Raw genomic sequence first — 27,190 nt, forward strand, 5'->3', positions numbered from 1 at the left:
GGCGCTCAGGATTTGGAAATCCATCCTATACACGCATTATAAATAAAGATCTCAGTCTGATTGTTTTTTTTTTCTTTTTAATTCCATGCTCTAATTTAAACAATTCTACAGCTGAGAAATCAGGGGCTGCGTATGTCATATTGTGAGGAACAAAGCCGGGGAAGCAGGGACCCTTGCTCTGAGGCCAGGGCCTGAGGGTTGGGGAAGGAAAGGAGGACTGGGAGGACAGCTTTCTCTTTAAGAGGCTGGATTCCCTCTCTTTGACGTCAGGGTTTCTGCACCACAGACTGGCCTCTGATAACCTGTTCGCTGGGTTAAAGAGGATCTGAGAGCAGCGAGCGAGCGAGAGAAATCCCCCTTTCAGCAGCAATCAGCCATCTGGTCCTCGAGTCGCTCCCATCCTCTTAGCAGCAGCAGCATTCCCGGGGCCGGGGCGCTTCCCTGCAGCATCCTACCATGTCCGTGGCCGGGCTGAAGAAGCAGTTCCACAAAGCCACCCAGGTACAGGAGCGGCCCGGGTCGGAAGAGGGGGAATGTCTGGTGTCTGCCCGGGGCTCAGGCTGCCTGCGGCGCCCGCTCCCCCAGCGCGGGGAAGGAAGTTGGAGCAAGAGGCGAATGTGTGTCTGTGTGTGTCTGTGTGTGGGGGGCTCTGCGGGGGGCCACGCGACTGGGGGGCACCAGCCGGACCCTGGAAGCTGGAGCTCTGGTGTGGAGCCCTAGGGAGGGATGGATGGATGGGGTGATGCAATGCCCAGAGGCAATCCCTGGAGGGCGCAGCTCTCCGGGGTGGTCGGACCCAGCGATCACGGCGGACTGGGGTGTGTGTGGGGGGGTCCTTGACTTGCTTCGCCTCAGGGAAGTTGTGGGGGGATCCTGGCTGGTGCCGCTGCTTTGAGAGCGGACAGCTGCCGAGGGAAGGAGTCAGACCCCACCCACCCCCCAGCCCCGCGCGCCTGACTTGTGCGGCCCCCCCCCACCCCCCAGCTGATCTGCAGGACCCAGCTCGCTGCGAGGAATTGGGGAGTACGTGGGAGTGGGGCGGGGGGGGGAGGCGGCTGCGGGAGCTGGGCGGTTGCTCCCCTCAGGGCCCCTGCAGCAGGTACCGCATCCCCGGGGAAGGAGGAGGCGCGCGCAGCGCGGTCACTGGGTCCCTCACTCCAGCCCCGCTTGGCAGCCGCAGCTGCATTATTGAGCAGTTAGAGCCCAGGCTCGGCTGGCAGCCGCCTCTGCTGCCGGGTCCTGCGCTGCAGGCTCCTCTTTCTCGCTGCCGCCGCAGAGCGGCTTAGCAATTGAATTACTGTACTCCAGGAGGACCCGCTCTGCCGCCCTTCTCCCCCCGGGATGCGCTTTGGTGCATCTGCCACAACTGCTCCCTGGGCTGCTTGGGGTATGATTTCATCGGTGAAAACTGCGCCTCCTTGTGTGGCCGCCTGTGAGATTATGTAAAGTCCTCCTCCTCCTGTGACCTTGCACTGGGAGCACTCTCTGAAATCTCCATCCTAGGAGCAGTTGTACAGTGTTCTGAACTGCTATGGTTAGCTTTCTCTCTCCCCTCTTAACCCTCCCAAAGGATCATCTGTGTTGGTTTCATTTGTCCTGTAACTGCATAGCCCTACTCAGACCTCTGGCAGATTTATCTACAGTTAAACTAATGTCAGGACACGCTTGCTCTTTGAATCCCAAAGTAGGCTTCGCACTAATTTAAGAATTAATTTTGTTGGATTTCAGATGTTACATACAGGCTGGTTTAGAAATCCGGCCTTAAAATAGGGACTTTTTACACTGCACATCCCACAAGCCTGGGTTTCATTTGGATTTCTTCTCATTGTTTCTGTAAATCACCAATATACTGTAATATTCAGATTACAGCCAATATGTTAGCTGGTGGTGTGATGTATGGTAAGGAGAACCAGCTGTGTTACCTGTGAAAATCTAGGGCACCCTGCCTATACCCTCCCAAGGGCACAAGGTGTGATCCAATCAATTTAGGCATCCCCCACCCTTTCCCTTCCAAAGGCTCAGGGTGTAAGGCACCTATCCTTACCCATGGGGCTCAGGAAGAAACCTGGTCAATTTAAATACCCGCCCTTTCCCTCGGGATCAGGGCTCCTCAGGTCTGCAGAACCTTTTCCCAGTGAAAGAGCCTTAAACAGCTGTGCTCTAAACATCTATTCATTAGCAACACAGAATACATATACCCAGCAAATCTCTTATGCTCACCACTCCCAATATACAGACAAATTTCACCCAATGGCCAGTCAGGATCCACTCATCTGGGGATTCCTGGTGATGCCTTTGCACGTCACGGTCATGCAGAGGGGTCAGAGTTCCAGTAGCTTGATGTTAAACTGCAGTCCGGAAATGGTTCCCAAAGAACATTGTTTTTCATTTACATTATACAGGTAAAACTAGCTACGTCCTCCAAATTTACTAAACCTATCACATTATCCCATACTCCTAAATAACAGAAATTTTAACCAATTACACACTGGCACCTATGTATCCTCCTTCCTGCCCAAGTTTTTACATGTTATCTTTCATACCTAAATTGTAACTTAGTTGTGACCCTCTCTGTTTATGCAGATGATCGGCATAAAAACACTGGTTAGAGCTTATTTTACCATTTATTGAGTCTCTTTCTGTATCTTCCCCAATTTCCTAGCACCCGGGTGTCTCCACTTTACAGCCTTGGGGGTTATAACTCTCGTTAGGGACATTCCTGAGGTGGGGTTGTTTTATCAGCTGCAAAACATTCCTTTTTTTTCTTTTCAATTAGTGGTGAACTCCTGAGTTTCACCCATGGCTGGTTTAATATGGGGGTGGGGGATCGACCAGGTCTCCGGCCTACAGCTCCTGTAGGTGCTCTACATTATTTTAGAGAGAGCAGGATGGAAGTTTCACCAAACTCAAATTTATTTTAAAAAATAACTTAAAATAGTACTTAAAATGCAATCTGTGGTCATATTCTGATCTCAATTACACTGGTGGAAATCCAGTATAGCTTCATTGAAGTCAGTGGCGTTACTCTGCTTTTACACTGCTGTGACTGACATTAAAATTTGACTCTGTCTTCCATTCACATATAAAATGGGTAAAAATATCAGATGTTACATAGTAATCCTTATTGTGAAGTGTCTTCAGGGAACAGCATAAGGCCATTGTAAATACACTCCAAAAGTAGGCTTGCAAAATTCAATATGGTATAACACCTTTTGGGAACCTGTGCCTTTTCCTTTTCTCATCTCTTTTAGGTTTCTAGGAAAAGTGTGCCTATTTTTGTGTGCCTGTTGATCTAATGCAACAATTCCTTAACTCCATCCAGTAGAGGACTCACTCAAATTCTGGTTCTAATTGTGATTTCCTCCAACCTAAAAATAAATAAAAGGCATTATGATTGTGAATGTAATGGTGTATATTGGTGTATACCTTTATTGACAACTGTGCACAGAGCAAAACATTGCATCTTGTCATTCATATCATACTGAGCTGCATCATTTGTTAAATATCCTTCACATCAACCTGTCATGGTCATGACAGATGCACAGCAGTTACAATTAAGGCCCTGGGACAACCAACTATTATTTTCCCTCTATTTCCTCCAATGCATATTAGAAGCCAAAAAATCAATATCACTGCAGTGAAATCTAGTACCCAACGTAAAAATTCCAGTGCTGTACTAGCCAAATCTAAGGAGAGGGTGTGTTGAAGCCTACTTTATAATGGTAAAATTTACGCAGTCTCCTTTTCATAGTACAATAAAGAGAATCCTTTCATGAACAGTAGGAGTAAATAAGAAGCATTCCTGGATGGAGCATGCTACATGGGTGCACCTATACTGTGCTATCCTTAAGATGACATTCTCATACTACATCGCTGATTCTGAGGATTCCTTTAAGCAGCGATACTGCCATTTATAAGTCGGAAGAGTTTGAACTAGCTGGAACCAAAATAGCAGTCCAATTCCAAATTTAGCAACCTGGCCGCAGACAACTTAGGGATTTTGGAGGCCAACCCTGATTTATACAATTAATTCATACTCATGCCATGAAATGCTGGCATGAGTGAAAATTACTAAAGATTAAGAGTCACAAGATCGGGCCCTTTATTTACTTATGCTGCTGATTGAAAAATCAAAGGCCCATCCCTGCCAACCCTACTCACATGAGAGTCCCATTCATTAGGGTTTGCAGGATATGGGCCTATATTTGCTATAGAATGAGGTCTATCAACTAAGAACAAACACCTTTTCAGTGATTTTCACAGTTGGTAGGAAATTTACCTGGCAGGTATTACTTCCTATGATAGCTTAATGGCAGATTCTTCATCACTGGGCATTTGTAAATCAAGACTGGCTGTTTTTCTAAAAGATTTACTCTAGTTCAAACTGGAATTATTTGGGGGGATTTTTATAGCCTTTGCTATACAAGAGCTCAGACTAAATTATCACAATGGTCCCTTCTGGCCTTGGAATCTATGAATACCTACTCACAAGTGACCTGTTTTGTTGCAGTGTACTCCCAAACCATACAGGGAGTGTTTTAAAACTTTGGAACATTTGATTTTTGCTGTGTCCTAGAGTACTCTCTTTTTTACACCTGTACTTTCTACTGCTTTTTCTTGAATAGTTTGTTTTCTCTTGAAAACACAAGATTGGTTTCTAAATGTGTCAGGGTGTTGCAAGGACCAAATTATTTTATTGCCTAGATTTTAGCTAGGTCCTATTGTGGAAAGCAGTGCGGAATACATACAGGTGTCTGAATGTTATATCCTCTACCACAGCAAATATGCAAATTTTACTTGAGAAATGAAATGTTTGAGATATTTACCAGCAAGATTACATTTCATTTGTTAATAGACCCCAATTCTTTTTGTATACCATTAAGTTGTAAAGTAATTTTCTAGGCTTACTGTGTCCTTCAGTCCAGAGAAACATTCTACAGCATTTAATTCTTTTTGTACACTTCCACCTCTGAAGCTATTATACTCGTTCATAACATTGTTCCCCTTTGTGTGTGTATGTGTGTGTGTGTGTGTGTGTGTGTCTCACTCTCTCTCTCAAACACACACATACATAATTTCTGACCATAAGCACACTAATATTTCCCTGTTACAAAATATAAAGCTTTTCGGCACTACTAAAAATCATGTTAACTTCATTTTCTTCCATACAAAGGAGTTGATTGTACCGACCATAATTTCAAAATCACATGAATTAAATTTCTCTGTTTATCCAATTTCAACATTTTGTTTTTCATTCCTTCTTTACTTTATAAAATGGAAAACAAACAAAACAATCTATAGAGTTTTACACACTGTGTATAAGGTATTTATTGGAATAAATTTTGCAGAGTTCCCTATATATTGAAGCCCTGGCATCAAGAGCAGCAGTAGTTAGTCAATGAAAAGTGGGGGCAAATGTAGCACTTGCTAGTGAGGAGTAGTGCAATTGTTTTTCCATTCTGTGGAACAGTTTCTCTTCTCACAACAGTTTTACTGCAGTGTAACTCTGTAGACTTCAGAGGAGTTACTCAAGATTTATACCTGGATAAATGAGGGCTTCTTTTGTATGGCTTGTGTAGGTAGAAACAATTACAAATTTATATCTAGATTTGATAGCCGGCACATTGCCACAGCAGTGAGCTGATGAATGTCCTTTAGATCCCTGGCAAAAGAGTGAAGAGGACATTCAGATATAATGTGCTCCATCGTTTGTGCCTGATGACCACAGTCGCATACAGGTGTTTGCCTCTTTTTCCATTTAAAGAGGGTTTGTACACATCTCCCATGAGATGTCCTGATGCAATTCAATCTGCATCAGTCTTTCCGACATAAATCAAAACCTGGTGGTTGCAAGACGACAACCTTCACGTGGCGCTCCTTTAAGTGTTGGTGTTTTTCATGCTTTGTGCACATTCACTAATGTATCAATGTTGTCAACTGGCCACTGAACATCACGTTACCGACCTTCTAGTGAAAGTAGCAATGATATAAATGAGGGTGAGTCAGGCCCTCCGAGTGAGTTTAATACAGAATTACAAAATATCTAGGCAGCTCAGTATGGAATTCATTACTATTGTGTCCACACAGCACCCGAGGAACAAACGTAACACCACTAAAATGTTAACTGAAGCTACCATGTATCTGCTGTGAATACAATCTGCAATTATACAGACTACTTCAGATATTTTCCCAGGAATATATAATGGGCAAATAAAATGTCATTGCATCAGTGCACACTAAAGGGTCTGTTCTCCCCTAGATGCACAAGCCTAGCTTCATTAACGTTATTGGGAATTATGGTCATATCAAGGAGAGAATAGACTTGTGTTGGTTTAAGAAGTCCTAGAGTAAAATTTGGTTCTTGGCCAGCATTGATTTAGATGTAGACTTACTAGCATGTAAAAAAATGGAGTTGCTTCAAAGGAACCACAGCTTTATAATTTCATGGCAGCATGTACTGCATAGTATGGAATAAATCTGGTGTCTCAAACACACTATCAAGACTGAGTTTTTAGAAAAGTAATAATTCCATAGTGAAAAAAATTAACAAAACACTGGCAGCTGAGTGCATCATTCCATCCCACCTGGGCACTAGTGATGAGGTTGAAGGGAGTCTATGAAAATGAGTGACATTTAAATGGACAGAGTGAAGGGAGTCACGTTACCCTGTAAGGCACGGGATTTGGCCTATTGTTTTAAACTTGGCAATGTCCCTTTAAGAGAGAAATGTGTTTGTTTGTTTTTAATGTAGAGATTGACACAGACTTGGGTATGTATTCTTGTAAAAAAAATATGGTTATTACTGAAAAAAAGTTTGAAGAAAAATACTTCCACTTTGACTGTGTCATACATGTTGCCACTTTGCCTATAGCTCTCAGTAACTTGTTATGAAGCAGACCTTTTGGATGGTAAGTACAATGTTTCTCTTTAACAAAACAGTCTGTTAAAATGCTTAGTAACAGTCTAAACTAAATAACACTGGGTTTATAACAAAAATCAATTGGCATACAAATTAGGCTCTGATCCTTCAATTGTATCTACTCAAGAGGCACATAAGCCCTGTTGACTTCAAAGGGATTCTGCCTGGGTTCAGTGATCTGTCTACACAGATCCATTTGTAAGATTGGGTCCTTAGGAGTGGTGGGTGTAAAGACTGAAATAATGACTGTTAGGTTCTGCATGTAGTGAGTGCTCTGGAAGAGTCTGCTTCATGGCATTGATCCAGCAAAACACTTAAGTATATGCTGAATCTTAAGCACATGAGTAGTTCCATTGAACTGTGATTAAAGTTAAGCTCATACTTCAAGGCTTTGCTAGATCATGGTCCATCTGATCAAATAAAAAAAGAGATGCTAAGGTCACAGTGTAATATTGTTTGTTCTGATGGGGAAAGGAAATCCAAGGACTGAAGCTGTACCCTTCACATATTCAAAGTGTTCTGCACACATGATTAATTCTCAAAACACCACTGTGGGGTAGGTAAGGAATTTACTATATTGTTAGTCCTCTTTTACAGATCAGGGATCTGAGTCAGAGTTAGATACCAACATTTCCTAACCTGGGTGCCTAAATCCATATTCAGGGTCCTCGATAAAAGTGGCCTGATTATATGAGATTCTAGCAACCAAATATCCCATTGACTCCAAGGGGAGCTGCGAGTGCTTAGCACTGCGAAAAATCAAGCTGCTTTTATTTAGGAGCCTAATTTTGGGCAACCAGGTTTAAAAATGTTGGCTCCATGACTTGTCTGAGGCCACCCTGGGACTCGATAGCAAAGCCAGGACTAGAACTTGGTTCTCTTGATTCTATTCCTCTGCTAACCTCTCTGTAACCCACAGTGACTCCTGAGTATTACATAATATGAGATATAAAGGGGAAAGGGCCTGATCCAACTCCCAGTGAAATCAACAGGAGCTGCATCTTGCCCAAAACGAGCATGTATCGTGTCCTCTTTCCTTATGTACCCCTCCACCCCAAAAAATTACAAGAGAGTTTTTATATTTCTACAACCTGTGTGCGCCTGTATTGGAAGCTACATAATGTAGTATTCTTCCCAATATGGCTGTTACTTTGTTTTGCTTATAGCAAATCATGCCATCTTGAATAAAAACTTCTTGATGATACCTGACATGCTAAAATTCTGGTCTTGGTCTGTTAAGGCATTTGCAATGTGATGCTTCACATCATACTGCAGTGGGATGTTCTACTATCCTCCTAAGGCAAGTGCCAGAAGCACTGTCTCTTAGGACATCTAAAATTAGACTGGACAGAACTCTAGTAAATATACAAAATTGGAAACAATCTCACATTGACTGCAGATGGATTAGGTGACCTAATAGGTCTTTTCCGTCTGTGATCTGTTGTATGGGATAAAGTGGAAAAATTTGAGCTACACTTACTGGGGCCAAGTATTTTGTAATAGGAAGATACTGAGTAAAAGCTGGAATACCTGTAAAGGAACTGACAGGTCATATCAAAGGGCCACATGCTGAAATCCTTCATCAGTTCTGATTTAGTTCTTATTCAGGAACATCCTGTTGACAGAAGTGGGAACGTGCCTTGTTAAGGAAGTCAAGATTTAGCCCCAAATTCTTTGGGCAGAAAATAATTGAACAGCTCTGTTTGTTAATGTGCATTGGCTTAAAAGCTAGGGCTTACATTTTCAAAAATGACAAGTGATTTTGGGTACCTCAGTTTTGGGGTACCCAACATGAGACATATTAAAAGGATCTGATTTTCAGAAAGTGCTAAACAGCTGCCCTGTGAATATCAGGCCCCTTTATTGGTGTCTCAAATTGGGTATCCCAAATCATTATGAAAATATATATTGTCCCCCTTAAATATATCCATGTGTGAGGGGGAAAGGTCTATTAAATATATTGAGTATATATTATATAAGTGACAGCTTACACAGAATACCTAAAATTTCTAATTGACTGGATATATTTCAAATAATATTGAGCATAATTAAACCGTAGCATAACCGACAAGATAAATATGCCTGCACACTAGGTAAACTGATGTAAACAGGGTTTTCCCCACAGCACTGCATACCTGGTGTCAAGGTTCCTCCCCCACTCTGAACTCTAGGGTACAGATGTGGGGACCTGCATGAAAAAACCCCCTAAGCTTATCTTTACCAGCTTAGGTCAAAACTTCCCCAAGGTACAAAATATTACACCCGTTATCCTTGGAATGGCCGCTACCACCACCAAACTAATACTGGTTACTGGGGAAGAGCTGTTTGGACGCGTCTTTCCCCCCAAAATACTTCCCCAAAACCTTGCACCCCACTTCCTGGACAAGGTTTGGTAAAAAGCCTCACCAATTTGCCTAGGTGACTACAGACCCAGACCCTTGGATCTTAAGAACAATGAACAATCCTCCCAACACTTGCACCCCCCCTTTCCTGGGAAATGTTGGATAAAAAGCCTCACCAATTTGCATAGGTGACCACAGACCCAAACCCTTGGATCTGAGAACAATGAAAAAGCATTCAGTTTTTACAAGAAGACTTTTAATAAAAAATAGAAGTAAATAGAAATAAAGAAATCCCCCCTGTAAAATCAGGATGGTAGATATCTTACAGGGTAATTAGATTCAAAAACATAGAGAACCCCTCTAGGCAAAACCTTAAGTTACAAAAAAAGTACACAGACAGAAATAGTTATTCTATTCAGCACAATTCTTTTCTCAGCCATTTAAAGAAATCATAATCTAACACATACCTAGCTAGATTACTTACTAAAAGTTCTAAGACTCCATTCCTGTTCTGTCCCTGGCAAGAGCAGCACACAGACAGAACAAACCCTTTGTTTGTCTCCCTCCTCCCAGCTTTTGAAAGTATCTTGTCTCCTCATTGGTCATTTTGGTCAGGTGCCAGCGAGGTTACCTTTAGCTTCTTAACCCTTTACAGGTGAGAGGAGCTTTCCCCTGGCCAGGAGGGATTTCAAAGGGGTTTACCCTTCCCTTTATATTTATGACACGCCCCCCAAATCTCAGCTAGGGTGAAACACTGGCTGGGATTTCTTCCTGGAGCTCCAGGAAAAACAGAGTTAATAAGACACATGCATCTCTAAATATACTACCAAGTACATAAAGACTAACAATATTTTCCACATCTCAAGGACGATTTTAACCAGTTGATTCTGGGAAACTTTCACGGGAGAGTGCATCAGCCACTTTGTTAGAAGCTCCTGAGATGTGTTGGACGTCGAAATCAAAATCTTGGAGAGCTAAACTCCACCGAAGAAGTTTTTTGTTAGTTTCCTTGACGGTGTGAAGCCACTTCAGTGCAGCATGGTCGGTTTGCAGGTGGAAACGCCGTCCCCAAACATATGGGCGTAGCTTTTCCAGAGCATAGACAATGGCATAACATTCTTTTTCAGTGACTGACCAGTTGCTTTCCCTCTCAGACCATTTTTTGCTGAGAAACACTACAGGGTGGAATTCTTGATCAGGTCCTTTCTGCATTAAAACTGCTCCCACACCACGCTCGGATGCATCTGTGGTTACTAGGAACGGTTTGTCAAAGTCTGGGGCCCTTAGTACAGGGTCAGACATGAGTGTCGCTTTAAGCTTGTTAAAGGCCTTCTGACACTTTCCGGTCCACTGAACAGCATTTGGCTGTTTCTTTTTGGTTAGGTCTGTCAATGGGGCAGCGATTTGGCTGTAGTGCGGTACAAATCGTCTGTAATAACCGGCCAAGCCTAAGAAGGATTGAACCTGTTTCTTTGACTTTGGGACAGGCCACTTTTGGATAGCATCCACTTTGGCCTGTAGGGGGCTGATAGTTCCTTGACCCACCTGGTGTCCAAGGTAAGTCACTCTGTTTAGGCCTATTTGACACTTCTTAGCCTTAACAGTTAGTCCTGCCTCCCTTATGCGCTCAAGGACTTTTTGTAGATGTTCCAGGTGGTCTGCCCAGGAATCCGAAAATATGGCCACATCGTCAAGGTAGGCGACTGCATATTCTCCTAATCCCGCTAGGAGACCATCTACAAGTCTTTGGAAAGTGGCGGGTGCATTTCGCAGCCCGAAAGGGAGTACATTAAATTCATACAGCCCGAGATGTGTGATGAAGGCTGACCTTTCCTTGGCAGATTCATCTAGTGGTACCTGCCAGTACCCCTTGGTTAAGTCCAAGGTAGAGATGAACTGGGCCCGTCCCAGTTTCTCTAATAGTTCATCTGTGCGTGGCATTGGATAGTTGTCTGGGCGAGTTACAGCAGTTAGCTTACGGTAGTCCACGCAAAAACGTATTTCCCCATCTGGTTTGGGAACTAGAACCACTGGAGATGCCCATGCACTTTCAGAGGGGCGGATTACCCCCATCTGTAACATATCCTGGATCTCCCGTTCTATAGCAGTTTTAGCTTGAGGAGACACCCGGTAAGGTTGGACCCTAATTGTGTGAGCATTACCTGTGTCAATGGAGTGGTATGCCCGTTCAGTCAGTCCTGGGGTGGCTGAGAACGTTGGCGCGTAGCTAGTGCACAGCTCCTGGATCTGCTGTCGCTGCATACGCCCAAGGGTCATGGAGAGGTTCACCCCTTCCACACCACCAGCACATTTCCCTTCGAAGTAAACACCTTCAGGCCACTCAGCGTCGTCTCCTCCCTGGGCTGTAAACTGACAAACCTTTAATTCTCTGGAATAAAAGGGCTTTAGAGAATTAATATGGTACACCTTAGGCTTTCGGTTGGAGGTGGGGAATGCTATGAGATAATTAACAGCTCCCAGGCGCTCCTGGACCATGAATGGCCCTTCCCACGATGCTTCCATTTTATGGGCCTGGAGCGCCTTTAAGACCATGACCTGGTCTCCTACTTTGAAGGAACGCTCTCTGGCATGTTTATCATACCAGGCTTTTTGCTCTTTTTGAGCATCCTGTAAGTTTTCTCTAGCAAGGGCTAAAGAGGTTCGGAGGGTGTTTTGTAGGTTGGTTACAAAGTCCAGAATGTTAGTTCCTGGAGAAGGTGTAAATCCCTCCCATTGCTGCTTCACCAACTGCAATGGCCCCTTAACCTCACGGCCATATACAAGTTCAAATGGGGAAAACCCTAAACTGGGATGTGGTACAGCTCTGTAGGCAAAGAGCAACTGCTGCAATACTAGGTCCCAATCATTGGAGTGCTCATTTACGAATTTACGTATCATGGCCCCCAAAGTTCCATTAAACTTCTCCACCATGCCATTTGTTTGATGGTGGTAAGGAGTGGCAACCAAGTGATTTACCCCATGAGCTTCCCAAAGGTTTTTCATAGTTCCTGCCAGGAAATTAGTCCCTGCATCGGTGAGGATGTCGGAGGGCCAACCTACCCTGGCAAAAATGTCTGCTAGTGCCTGGCACACACTTTTAGCCCTGGTGTTGCTTAGAGCTACTGCTTCCGGCCATCGGGTGGCAAAATCCATGAAAGTCAGTATGTACTGCTTTCCTCTGGGTGTCTTTTTCGGAAAAGGACCCAGAATATCCACAGCTACTCGCTGAAATGGAACTTCAATGATGGGGAGGGGTTGTAGAGGGGCTTTGACCTGGTCTTGGGGTTTTCCCACTCTTTGGCACACCTCACAAGACTGGACATAGGTAGAAACATCCTTGCCCATTCCCTCCCAGTGGAATGACCCCCCCAAACGGTCTTTGGTCCTGTTCACCCCAGCATGGCCACTAGGGTGATCATGGGCTAAGCTCAAGAGCTTGGCCCGGTATTTAGTTGGAACTACCAACTGTCTCTGAGGATGCCAGTCTTCCTGGTGTCCACCAGAAAGAGTTTCCTTGTATAAAAGTCCTCTTTCTATAACAAACCTGGATCGATTAGAAGAGCTGAGAGGCGGTGGGTTGCTCCGTGCCGCCGTCCAAGCTCTCTGGAGGCTTTCATCTGCTTCCTGTTCGGTCTGGAACTGTTCCCTTGATGCTGGAGACATCAGTTCCTCATGGGATTGTGGACTTAGGCTTGGTCCCTCTGGAAGCGATATAGGGGATGGAGCTGTTTCTGGTGACTGTGAACCGCTCTCCGCTGGTGCACTATGTTGGGATTCAGGCTCCGGCTGAGCCTCTTGTGTAGGGTTATCGGCTGCTGCCAGTTCAGGTTCGGTGGGGCCCTCTGTTGTTGAGGTTGCAAGTACTGGATTCAGTGCTGACACGGGGTCTGGTGTTGGTTGTTCGGCTGGTTCCGGTTCTGGGACTGGTTCCGTCTGGGTCTCTGGGACTGGATCCACTACTGCTGTTGCAGACATTGGCCTGGGGTCCAGGTCCATCACCTCTGACTGGGTCCTGATAGAAGTTTCCGGAACAGAGCTAGGCCTCACGGCTTGTTTAGCCTGGCTGCGGGTGACCATTCCCACCCTCTTGGCCTGCTTCACATGATTGGCCAAGTCTTCCCCCAACAGCATGGGGATGGGATAATCATCATAGACTGCAAAAGTCCACATTCCTGACCAGCCCTTGTACTGGACAGGCAACTTGGCTGTAGGCAAATTGAAAGAGTTGGACTTGAAGGGTTGAATCGTCACTTGGATCTCTGGGTTGATTAAATTGGGGTCCACTCAGGAAGCATGGATAGCTGACACTTGTGCTCCGGTGTCCCTCCACGCGGTGACCTTCTTCCCGCCCACACTCACAGTTTCCCTCCGCTCCAAGGGTATCTGGGAGGTATCTGGGCCTGTGGACCTCTGGTGTGATTCCGGTGCAATGAACTGTAATCTGTTGGGGTTCTTGGGGCAGTTGGCCTTTACATGCCCCAGCTCGTTACATTTAAAACATCGTCCAGCTGACGGGTCACTGGGGCGAGGAGGGTTGCTGGAGAACGGGGTGGTGGGACGATAAGGGGTCTGGAGGGTTCTTTGGGAGGTAGGTGGGGCTTTGGGCGGCCCCCGGTAATAGGGTGTGGTCTGGGGTGGTCCCTTCTGGTCTCCACTCCAACTGCAACCAGTTTTCTTCTTCTCTGCCACCTCCACCCATCTGGCTCCAATCTCTCCTGCCTCGATTACAGTTTTGGGCTTCCCGTCTAGGATGTATCTTTCTATTTCCTCAGGAACACCCTCTAAGAATTGTTCCATTTGCATTAGGAAGGGCAAATTTACTGGAGATTCAACACTTGCTCCTGATATCCAGGCATCCCAATGTTTCACAATGTGGTAGGCATGTCGGGTAAATGACATGTCTGGTTTCCACCTTAGGGCTCTGAACCTCTGACGAGACTGCTCGGGCGTTATCCCCATTCTGACTCTCGCCTTGGATTTAAACAGTTCATACTTGTTCATGTGTTCTTTAGGCATTTCAGCTGCCACCTCAGCTAAGGGTCCACTGAGCTGCGGCCTCAGCTCTACCATGTATTGGTCAGTAGAGATGTTGTACCCAAGGCAGGCCCTTTCGAAGTTTTCTAAGAAGGCCTCAGTATCATCACCTGCCTTGTAGGTGGGGAACTTTCTGGGATGGGAAGTGGTACCTGGAGAAGGATTGCTAGGGTTTGTTGGTATATTCTGCTGGGCCTTTATCCTCTCCACCTCCTCCACGTGCTTCCTCTCTTTTTCCTTCTCCTCCTCCACATGCTTCCTCTCTTTTTCCTTCTCCTCCTCCACATGCTTCCTTGCCTCCATTTCCCTCTTGTGGGTAGCCTCCTGTATCTCCTTCTCCAGCCGCATGAGTTCTATCTGTCTTTCATGTTCCCTTTGTCTTTCCTCAGCCTGAAATTTGGCTAATTCCAGCTGTAGTCGAGCTGAGGATTTGGTCATTCTAACCTCTCTGTTTTTAACTAACTTTACACCCGAGGTTTAGAAATAAACAAACAAAACTTGGCTGTAAAATTTTGCTGTGCTGCAATAGAATACCTATTCTCTGATAGTGATTGTCAGCCTACAGAAAAAGACAATTCCCTTGTCTCTGCTCTGGGCCCAAATTAAAGCAAAAAACCTCCAACTACTTGGAAACCTGCTTACCCAGCCCAAAGAAAAAGCAAATGGGTAGAACACACACCCCCTATTTACTTTTAGGAAGAAAAGAAAAAAAAAACAATGGGTTGGAAGACTGTGAATTTCCCTGCAGGAGTTAAGTACCCTGCCTCCAGGCAAAAAAACCTGCAATTCACAAGATAATCCCCTTTTGTCTCTGCTTGGCCACAAAGCAGAGAGAAACCAAGCTGCTTTCAGTTTCAAAGCTGCTTTCTGGACTTTCTTTCCAAAGAAAAAAAAATTTTCCTTTTTAAAATCTGTATTTCTAGTTCAAAAAATCTCAACTGGATCTCAAATGATTTCAGGTTAATCCCACCACTGTGCCACCATGTCAAGGTTCCTCCCCCACTCTGAACTCTAGGGTACAGATGTGGGGACCTGCATGAAAAAACCCCCTAAGCTTATCTTTACCAGCTTAGGTCAAAACTTCCCCAAGGTACAAAATATTACACCCGTTATCCTTGGAATGGCCGCTACCACCACCAAACTAATACTGGTTACTGGGGAAGAGCTGTTTGGACGCGTCTTTCCCCCCAAAATACTTCCCCAAAACCTTGCACCCCACTTCCTGGACAAGGTTTGGTAAAAAGCCTCACCAATTTGCCTAGGTGACTACAGACCCAGACCCTTGGATCTTAAGAACAATGAACAATCCTCCCAACACTTGCACCCCCCCTTTCCTGGGAAATGTTGGATAAAAAGCCTCACCAATTTGCATAGGTGACCACAGACCCAAACCCTTGGATCTGAGAACAATGAAAAAGCATTCAGTTTTTACAAGAAGACTTTTAATAAAAAATAGAAGTAAATAGAAATAAAGAAATCCCCCCTGTAAAATCAGGATGGTAGATATCTTACAGGGTAATTAGATTCAAAAACATAGAGAACCCCTCTAGGCAAAACCTTAAGTTACAAAAAAAGTACACAGACAGAAATAGTTATTCTATTCAGCACAATTCTTTTCTCAGCCATTTAAAGAAATCATAATCTAACACATACCTAGCTAGATTACTTACTAAAAGTTCTAAGACTCCATTCCTGTTCTGTCCCTGGCAAGAGCAGCACACAGACAGACACAAACCCTTTGTTTGTCTCCCTCCTCCCAGCTTTTGAAAGTATCTTGTCTCCTCATTGGTCATTTTGGTCAGGTGCCAGCGAGGTTACCTTTAGCTTCTTTACAGGTGAGAGGAGCTTTCCCCTGGCCAGGAGGGATTTCAAAGGGGTTTACCCTTCCCTTTATATTTATGACACCTGGTTAAGCTTGTGCTCTCACCACTGTTCTCAGTATTTTATATACACCAGTAATTATTACTTGTATTCCTAATGAGAACCAGAAACTTTTGCTTTATTTATAAAAGCTGGGAGTCTTTTTAAATCATTGAAATGTATTCTTGAATTTCTAGCAAATGTGTTATAGAAAAACTGAATTTTTAAATTCCAGTTACTCCTATATGAATCCATATTTTTCATATAGTAAAACTCCATCATTATCACTCTAACTTGATATGTAGTCATAGAATGAAGCTCAGTCCACACACAAACTGTGCTGCAAACCTCCAAAGGGTATTAGTCTAGATCTGCTTCTGCTGAAACATGATTGTTCCTTAAGAGGGACAGAAGCATAGTGATATCAGGCGCATACCTAGCTGTAAGCTTTTGTAAGGCATTGTAATGGGAAGCTAGTGGATAAGATGCACCTACTGGAATGTGATGGACAGCCACAGTCAAGCACAGTAGATAAACAGGAATATGGTAAATCACTGAAGCTAGAGAAGATATGGTGAAATATGCTTAGTCTACAGAAGTTAGAAGGAGTTTTTTCCTGCTTAATATTTAAAATAAAAAGATAAGCAAATGAAAACAAGGTTTTTAAAAAGGTAGATAATGTCAGACCAACCTCATTTCTTTCTATGAGAAGATAACCGATTTTCTAGATAAAGAAAATGTAGTAGATCTAATCTACCTGGCTTTCAGTAAAGCATTTCATGCAGTTCCCTACGGAACATTATTAGTTAAATTGGAGGAGATGAGGATTTATTTGCGAATCAAAAGTTGGGTAAAGAAATGGCTAACGGGGAGACTACAACGGGTCTGAAAGATGAACTGTCAGGCTGGAGGGAGGTTACTAGTGGAGTTCCTCAAGGATGTGTCTTTGGACCAATCTCATTTAACAGTTTCATTACTTATCTTGGCACAAAAAGTGCAAGTGTACTCATAAAATTTGTGGATGATACAAAGTTGGGAGGTATTGCCAATACAGAGGAGGACTAGAATATCATAACAGGTAGGGCTGTCAAGCGACTAAAAAAATTAATCGCGATTAATTGCACTGTTAAACAACAATAGAATACCATTTATTTAAATATTTTTGGATGTTCACTACATTTTCAAATATATTAATTTCAGTTACAACACAGAATACAAAGTGTACAGTGTTCACTTTATATTTATTTTTCATTACAAATATTTGACTTTAAAAATCAAAAAAATTGTTTATTTCAATTCACCTCATACAAGTACAGTAGTGCAATCTTTTTATCATGAAAGTTGAACTTACAAATGTAGAATTATGTACAAAATGCATTCAAAAATAAAACAATGTAAAACTTTAGAGCCTACAAGTCCACTCAGTCCTACTTCTTGTTCAGCCAATCACTCAGACAAACAAGGTTGGTTACAATTTGCAGGAGATAATACTACCCACTTCTTGTTTACAATGTCACCTGAAAGTGAGAATGGGCATTCACAGGGCACTGTTGTAGCTGGCGTTGCAAGATATTTATATGCCAGTTGCGCTAAAGATTCATATGTCCCTTCATGCTTCAACCACCATCCCAGAGGACATGCGTCCATGCTGATGATGGGTTCTGCTTGATAACACTCCAAAGCAGTGCATACTGACGCATGTTCATTTTCCTCATCTGAGTCAGATGCCACCAGCAGAAGGTTGATTTTCTTTTTTGGTGGTTTAGGTTCTGTAGTTTCTGCATCAGAGTGTTGCTCTTTTAAGACTTCTGAAAGCATGCTCCACACCTCATCCCCTCAGATTTTGGATGGCACTTCAGATTCTTAAACCTTGGGTCAAGTGCTGTAGCTATTTTTAGAAATCTCACATTGGTATTTTCTTTACATTTTGTCAAATCTGCTTTGAAAGTGTTCTTAAAATGAACATGTGCTGGGTTGTCATTCAAAACTGCTATAACATGAAATCTATGCAGAATGCAGGTAAAACAGAGCAGGAGACATACAATTCTCCCCACAAGGAGTACAGCCACAAATTTAATGGACACATTATTTTTAACGAGCATCATCAGCCTGGAAGCATGTCCTCTGGAATAGTGGCCAAAGCATGGAAGGGCACATGAATGTTTAACAGATCTGTCATGTAAATACCTTGCAACACTGGCTACAAAAATGCCATGTGAACGCCTGTTCTCACTTGCAGGTGACATTGTAAATAAGAAGTAGGCAGTAGTATCTCCCATCAATGTAAACAAACTTGTTTGTCTTATCAATTGGCTGAACGAGAAGTGGGACTGACTGGACTTATAGGCTCTAAAGTTTTACACTGTTTTGTTTTTGAGTGCAGTTATATAACCCCAAAAAAATCTGCATTTGTAAGTTGCACTTTCACAATAAAGAGATTGCACTTCAGTACTTGTATGAGGTGAATTAAAAAATACTATTTCTTTTGTTTATCATTTTTAGAGTGCAAATATTTGTAATAAAAATAATAATATAAAGTGAGCATTGTGCACTTTTTATTCTGTGTTGTAATTGAAATCAATATTGAAAATGTAGAAAAACATCCAAAATATTTAATAAATTTCAATTGGTATTCTATTGTTATAAGTGTGATTAATCGTGATTTATTTTTTAAATTGTGATTAATTTTTTTGAGTTAATCTCATGAGTTAACTGCGATTAATTGACAGCCCTAATAACAAGATGATTTGGATGACCTTGAAAACTGGACTAATAAAAATGGGATGAAATTTAATAGTACGGTCATGTACTCATGGACTCATAACAAGAATTTTTGCTATAAACTGGGGATGTATTAGTTTGGCTGTATTGGTTGATCACAGGATGGTTAAGAGCCAACAGCGTCCTGAAACCGTGAAAAAGGCTAATGCGATCTGAAAATGCATCAGGCAAAGTATTTCCAGGAGAGACAGGAATGTGTTATTACCGTCACATAAGGTGAGATCTCACCTGGATGATCAGAGGAATGGAGAATGGAAACTTACGAGAGGAAACTAGAAGAGCTTGACTTGTTTATCATAACAAAATGAAGGCAGAGGGGAGATAGGATTGCTCTCTATAAATACATCAGAGGGATGAACACCAAGGAGAAAGAAGAGTTATTTAAGTTAAGGGCCAATGTTGGCACAAGAACAAATGGATAATAACCTGCTATCAATACATTTAGGATTGAACTTAGGCAAAAATTTTTAACCCTATCAGAGGAGTGAAGTTCTGGAACAGCCCTCCACAGGGAGCAGCAGGGGCAAAAAACCTAACTTTTTTGAAAACCGAGTTTGATAAATTCATGGAGGGGATGGTATGATGAGATTCCCTACAATGTCATATGGCCCATCTGTGACTGCTACAAGCAAATATCCCCAACAGCCAGGGATGGGATAGTAGATGGGGATTGTCATAAATATAAAGGGAAGGGTAAACCCCTTTGAAATCCCTCCTGGCCAGGGGAAAGCTCCTCTCACCTGTAAAGGGTTAAGAAGCTAAAGGTAACCTCGCTGGCACCTGACCAAAATGACCAATGAGGAGACAAGATACTTTCAAAAGCTGGGAGGAGGGAGAGAAACAAAGGGTCTGTGTGTCTGTCTATTTTCTGTCTTTGCCGGGCATAGACCAGGAATGGAGTCTTAGAACGTTTAGTAAGTAATCTAGCTAGGTACGTGTTAGATTATGATTTCTTTAAATGGCTGAGAAAAGAACTGTGCTGAATAGAATAACTATTTCTGTCTGTGTATCTTTTTTGTAACTTAAGGTTTTGCCTAGAGGGGTTCTCTATGTTTTTGAATCTAATTACCCAGTAAGGTATCTACCATCCTGATTTTACAGGGGGGATTTCTTTATTTCTATTTACTTCTATTTTTATTAAAAGTCTTCTTGTAAGAAAACTGAATGCTTTTTCATTGTTCTCAGATCCAAGGGTTTGGGTCTGTGGTCACCTATGCAAATTGGTGAGGCTTTTTATCCAAGATTTCCCAGAAAAGGGGGGGTGCAAGTGATGGGAGGATTGTTCATTGTTCTTAAGATCCAAGGGTCTGGGTCTGTAGTCACCTAGGCAAATTGGTGAGGCTTTTTACCAAACCTTGTCCAGGAAGTGGGGTGCAAGGTTTTGGGAAGTATTTTGGGGGGAAAGACGTGTCCAAACAGCTCTTCCCCAGTAACCAGTATTAGTTTGGTGGTGGTAGCGGCCAATCCAAGGACAAAGGGTGTAATATTTTGTACCTTGGGGGAGTTTTGACCTAAGCTGGTAAAGATAAGCTTAGGAGGTTTTTCATGCTGGTCCCCACATCTGTACCCTAGAGTTCAGAGTGGGGGAGGAACCTTGACAGGGATGCAATGTTCAAAACATAGCCTGTATCAGAGTCTTATTTTATATCTCATCTGTCATCAGGTCCTTCCAGAGTACTGCATAACAAGATGAAATAAAGCTCTGCCTGCTGCTGGTCAGTAGTGCACAAGTGTGTCTTTGAGAGATTTAACTCACCTCCCATCCCTGAGACTTATATGTTAATAGTATTCATAAAAAGTGCTGAAGCACCATTAACGAATCCAGAGACTTTGCAGAGGTTACCCTGTGGAAGGTACTGTAGCTTGTCAGGGCTCCCAAATGGAAATATGACAGAGGTGCTGGAGTGGTCTTTCTCCTTTACTATGGGGAAGAAGGCGAAAGGATCTTGAAGATCAATAACAACAACCCAACAGCCTACTGATGGAGGTCCCAAGCATGGAAAGTCCACCAGGGAAGGAGGCGGTTGCAGTGGAAAACAGCTTGACAGGACATAGGGGTCCAGTAGACTCCTGAAGTAGCTGCAGTTGACTAGAAAGGGGATGGGACCAGAATGACTAGGTCATCACAGCCCTAGCTAGCCTCTCCTAGCGCAGCTCCTGTGGAACCCTCAACAGAAATAAAAGCTGCCTTCCCCTACTGAATTTTTCTAGAGCAAAAGGCCTTTAATTTACACCTCTCTGTGCTATCTTCTGTGAATATGGCTTAGCATTTTCTCTTTACCTTGCACCGCCTATTGGAGAATGGTGGTGCTGGGCCCATCTTAAATGTGCAGAGACCAGCATAGGAAGAAAAACTGCACTAGTATAAAGTATTTTCATCATTCTCTTTGTCACAAGCAGAATTACTTAACCTCACATTGCTTACCTAATCCTGTACTTAATCTTGGAACAGAAATAGTAGCTTTTTTTAAAAACCTGGTGTTGTGGCAGATGTCTCAGAAAGCTATCCAGCATGCCACAAAACTGAAAGCATTTTGATATATTTTCTCTGCAAAATGAATTACTCTGAACCAAAGGATGAAATTCTCATTGACTGTATTTTCCCCATCCGTTTCCATCAGATTATATACTTTAAAGAGAACTCACCCTTATTCGAGCAGCAACAGGATTTTATGTAATTTCTTCCCCGAGATGAGTCATATCAGAAGATCTTTGCTGGTGATGAAGATTTGGTGATGCACATACCAGTTACCTGCACTATTTTCAGCAAACTCTCTAGGTTTCAGCTAGGATGGTGGTTTGATACTCCCATGATGAGGGACATATAAGTAGTTGGATAAATAGATAGATGGCCAATGGTGGTCGTTTTTACAAGTCGCTGGTCTAACCAGGCTGACAAGCTCCTTATACTCTGTCCTCTGAAGCTAAGGATATCAGTACAGTATTACCACTATGCACTAATTGGTTCACATCAAAGGATTTCTATCTCCAGTGGATACCAGCATTCACACAGAGCTAAGATCAACATGCTATGGCTTATTAGAGTAAAGCTATGAATGTTGGGGCCGGAAGGGCTGTGTATTCATGTGTATGATTACTATTCCTTAAAACAAAAGGGAATGGCTTTAGCACTCAAAAGAAGGTGGTATGGCAACCATTCAGGCAACTGAATCCTGCCAGAAGCTGGGAATGGACGACAAGAGGATGGATCACTTGATAATTTCCCTGTTCTGTTCATTCCCTCTCAAGCATCTGGCAACGGCCACTATTGGAAGACAGGATACGAGGCTAAATGGACGATTGGTCTGATGCAGCATGGCTGTTCTTGTGTTCTTCACTGAGGCCTCAGTTGTGTCTTTAAAGCACAGCACAGCTTTTGGTGTAGTGCAGAACTGGCCCACCCAGAAAGAGCCACCTGGAGCTCTGTGGGACATGGGCAATGCACCCGCTGCTACATGCTTTTATAGGGTGCAGCATAGTCTCCCCAACATGTGCTGATCCCACTCGGCTGGCCAGTGCAGAGGGATATAAAGGCCATGTCCCTGCCTCTTCCTCACACATGTGAGGGTGCAGTTTGTCTCTGTGCTGTTTGAAAGGCGCTGCCGCTGAGCCCCCCATGCTTCTGGCCTGCATTTGTGCCTGGCTTTATATGGGTGTCACAGTTGGCAGGGAGGTTAGGGTTTCACTGTCTTCCCCAACTTCCCCCTCCAGTGCATCCATATGAGGGTCAGGCATTATTTGGCCCTGGAAAAGGTACAGATGAGGAAGTAGCCCATGTAGCCTTTCTGTCACTGGCTTGTCTAGGTGACTTCTTCCTGTCCTGGAGCAACCACTCATAAGCGTGAAAGGCCTATCTGCTGATACTGCTAACAATGCTGCCAACGTGTAATAATTAGTTGGTGGGTTTGCAATGTGAATTTCTACCCACTAGGAAATGGACAGAGACTACCAGTTGGTTTCACTGGCCACTGAACAGCCATCATTTGATGGAGGTAATTTCCATTGGGTTTTTATTTTCTCTTTCACAATTTTCTTGAATTTGTAAGCACTCTGAAATTAAGCTATTATGCTGAGTGCTTTATGAGCAGATGTTTTAAAATAGAGTGAATTGTTTCCTTTATTCCCTTTTCTTCTCCGATGTCAGAAAAGCTATTTACACCAGAAACTGTTAAAATGTTTTCATCCCTCTTCTGCCCCTTTTTTATTTTAATCTTTAATAGGATTGTTTAAATTCCAGTTGTTGTTACCAGCTTTAAATGCAAAAATGCTTAAGCTTAGCACTTTGCTATACCGCATTCCAGTAATGCTTTGCCTTACTTTTGTACAGGATTGAGGCTACTATGTGTATGTTATAGGAACCAGGACACACCCCAGCTAATCACTATATTAAAAAAGGCTCAGGGGCCAGACATGACTTGCTTGCTCCTACTCCTGAAAAAAAATATATTTAACACATGAAAGCAAACACACATGCCAACAGAGGTAAAATAAAATATTCCTCCAAGGGACTTTTCCCTGAAAAGAATTTTTCTCCCCAGGAATTGTCCTTCACATGCTCTTCTTTTATGGCCTTTTCTGAGCAGGATCTGATCTTTTTGATTAGCTGATACATCCAGACTTATGACAATGTTACGAAAGTATTGCCTTTCTAGCCCTTGTAATATAGTTCATATCTGTCTGGATGTTGGCTAATGTGACAGAATATCCACCCTGCATAAGCCCTGAGCAGGTTAATGTAGGCCAGAAGGGGTACAATTAACCTTACATGCTGCACCTGGAGGGAAGCCAGGTGTGATAAAGCCTTATGCTTCTGAAGCCCAGCTGGGGGAGGTGTAGGGTGTCATAAATATAAAGGGAAGGGTAAACCCCTTTAAAATCCCTCCTGGCCAGAGGAAAAATCCTCTCACCTGTAAAGGGTTAAGAAGCTAAAGGTAACCTCGCTGGCACCTGACCAAAATGACCAATGAGGAGACAAGACACTTTCAAAAGCTGGGAGGAGGGAGAGAAACAAAGGGTCTGTGTGTCTGTATATATGCTGCTTTTGCTGGGGATAGACCAGGAATGGAGTCTTAGAACTTTAGTAAGTAATCTAGCTAGGTATGTGTTAGATTATGATTTCTTTAAATGGCTGAGAAAAGAATTGTGCTGAATAGAACGACTATTTCTCTGTGTGTGTGTCTTTTTTGTAACTTAAGGTTTTACCTAGAGGGATTCTCTAATGTTTTGAATCTAATTACCCTGTAAGGTACCTACCATCCTGATTTTACAGGGGGGATCTCTTTACTCCTATTTACTTCTATTTCTATTAAAAGTCTTCTTGTAAGAAAACTGAATGCTTTTTCATTATTGTCAGATCCAAGGGTTTGGGTCTGTGGTCACCTATGCAAATTGGTGAGGATTTTTACCAAACCTTTCCCAGGAAGTGGGGTGTAAGGGTTGGGAGGATTTTTGGGGGGGAAAGACATGTCCAAACTACGTTTCCCAGTAAACCCAGTTAGAGTTTGGTGGTGGCAGTGGTTATTCCAAGGACAAAGGATAAAATTAATTTGTACCTTGGGGAAGTTGGTAAAAGTAAGCTTAGGAGGTTTTCATGCAGGTCCCCACATCTGTGCCCTAGAGTTCAGAGTGGGGGAGGAATCTTGACATAGGGTTAGGATTATAAAACAGAAAGTGTGAGCAGAAAGAGGCTGTAAGAGGGAGGAGGTCTGTAGTTGCATCCTAGAGGGAAAAGGAGTTGCCAGGGACTAGGAGGTGGTCAAGCAGGAGAATAAATCCTAGGTTCTTTCCCTGGACTAGATATTTTTACAAGATGCCTAGAGAAGTGAAGTAGCCATGGGGCGCACAAGAATCACCACTTCCAGAGTCAGGCAAGGACCTAGAAAGTGGGTGCAGGAAGGAGCTCAGGGGAAACAGAAGCAGGGTCTGAGGCTGAACAGATGTAGTCTTAGGGTTCCTGGGCTAGGACCCAGAGTAGCAGGTGGGCTCAGGTTCTCCTATCAAGTACTGGGAAAGTGGTATTGAACCTAAACTTGGAATGGGAGACTGTTTGAGACAATGTCCAGAGAGCTCGTCTGGTGGGATTGTTACCTCTGAAGTGGTGGGGACTACACAGTGACCTGGCTAGTGGGCTGAGTCATGAAGAAGAAGCACCCTGAGTCCTGGAAAGAGAAGGGCTACCGCATGGGCAACCAACAGAAGGAGATGCTAGATTGGGTGAGAGCTAATTCCCAGACTCACCCCTAAGGAGGTGCATCTGTGGTGAGTAGAACCCCCCCGTTTACAGCCAAAATTCTCTTGCTTCCTCAACCAGTCTGGAGGCCCCAAACACCAAGAAGCAATTCATGAAACATAGGTGTCAACAATAGCTTTGATTCTTCAGATCAGTGACTTAGGGCTTGTCTATATGGAAAAGTTACACCATCATAACCTAAGGTCTGCTGTTAAACCACTACAGTTATACTGCTATAGCCTTATTATCTCCAGGTTGATGCTTATTCTGGTGTAAGAGAGGCTTTTTTTTAAAAAACAAAAAATGATGTTGCTTGGGAAGCCACTCTCAGGATTGAAAAAAGAGAATCCACGTATAACTGGTAAAACTTTCCCATGCTGACAATGCGTTAGTGGTGACCTCTGGTTTGTTTTCTTAAAGCCCTTTCCCAAGCTGAACATGCATTCCTTTAGCTATGCTGTAGCTGTCATGCAAATGGCGTTTTAAGGCCTGGTCTTGTGCCTATTGAAGTGAATGGGAGTTCACTATCTTTAGTGTTCTTGACTTTCTAAAAATTAGTATGTGTTTCAAAACCGGTTACTGTGGTGTTCTGCGGCTCCACAGGGGATTTGCTCTGCTTTCTATGGAAGTACTGAGAACATATGACCACATGTAAGTCAAATCCATTGCTGCCACAAATGGGTGTGACGCTATTGCACGCAATGGGCTTGCACCCACTTTTGCCAGCAGAGGATCTGGTTTCATCATTGTAACTAGACAAGGTAGGGGGGAGGAGGGTGTCACATTCTAGGGTGCAATCCAGACCAGTGAGAAATTCCATCATTTGCTTGGCCTGTCATCTTGGGTGCCTCAAAATACTTTGCTGCTGGAGCTTTCTTGGTGGGATGCTTCCAGCCAGCAGACGAACAAGCAATGAGCCTCTCTGTTTTAAGCCTCCACCTGTCTTGGTTACCCCTGGCAAGATAACACCAAGGAGCTCCAGTCCCACAATTCCCCCAACTGCATGCTCTTCAATGTCCAGCCCTCTCCTGGAGCACTGAGAGAGTCCTCTTCTTTCTTTAAAGATACTATATCCAGTAGCTTGCTACATTAACTAGAGTTAACATTCACTTTAAATCAGACATCACCCTGGATTGGTTTAGATTACAAGTAAAACAAAAGTATTTAATAAAAGGAAATAAGATTTTTAAATTAGTTCAAATACAAAGAATAGAGATAGAAATGGTAACAAGCAAATTCAGTGGAAAAACACTGGTTAGAGGCTAAAGCTTTACAAAACAAGCTACAGGGTTTGTTCAAGGTAGTGTCCTTACCAGTCTACCTTTCAGCAAGCTGACTGTCCCTCCCCCGCCCCTAACCTCCACCCCCCTCTGGTCAAGATCTCTCACAAAGTCTAAAGTGCTTGGTTCCTTTGTGGTCTTAGGTGAAAGGTAGCTTGGGGTTCATAAAATCATAGAATATCAGGGTTGGAAGGGACCTCAGGAGGTCATCTAGTCCAACCCCCTGCTCAAAAGCAGGACCCAACCCAATTAAATCATCCCAGCCAGGGCTTTGTCAAGCCTGACCTTAAAAACTTCTCAGGAAGGAGATTCCACCACCTCCCTAGGCAACGCATTCCAGTGTTTCACCACCCTCCTAGTGAAAAAGTTTTTCCTAATATCCAACCTAAACCTCCCCCACTGCAACTTGAGACCATTACTCCTTGTCCTGTCCTCTTCCACCACTGAGAATAGTCTAGAACCATCCTCTCTGGAACTACCTCTGAGGTAGTTGAAAGCAGCTATCAAATCCCCCCTCATTCTTCTCTTCTGCAGACTAAACAATCCCAGTTCCCTCAGCCTCTCCTCATAAGTCATGTGTTCCAGACCCCTAATCATTTTTGTTGCCCTTCGCTGGACTCTCTCCAATTTATCCACATCCTTCTTGTAGTGTGGGGCCCAAAACTGGACACAGTACTCCAGATGAGGCCTCACCAATGTCGAATAGAGGGGGATGATCACGTCCCTCGATCTGCTCGCTATGCCC

At 43.4% G+C, this 27,190-nt stretch overlaps 1 protein-coding gene across 1 annotated transcript in view; it reads left to right on the top strand.

Moving 5' to 3' along the window:
• The first annotated feature begins 242 nt into the window (after positions 1–242).
• SH3GL2 (SH3 domain containing GRB2 like 2, endophilin A1) overlaps positions 243–27,190 on the top strand; it is a 157,228-nt gene continuing 130,280 nt past the window's right edge. Inside the window, exon 1 of the mRNA XM_048850882.2 lies at positions 243–501. Within this exon, the coding sequence (XP_048706839.1) occupies positions 457–501 (45 nt within the window). The 5' untranslated portion in view covers positions 243–456. The remainder of the gene's footprint in view (positions 502–27,190) is intronic.

The sequence above is a fragment of the Caretta caretta genome, chromosome 5 (assembly GCF_965140235.1).
Source record: "Caretta caretta isolate rCarCar2 chromosome 5, rCarCar1.hap1, whole genome shotgun sequence".
NCBI classification, from domain to species: Eukaryota; Metazoa; Chordata; order Testudines; family Cheloniidae; genus Caretta; species Caretta caretta.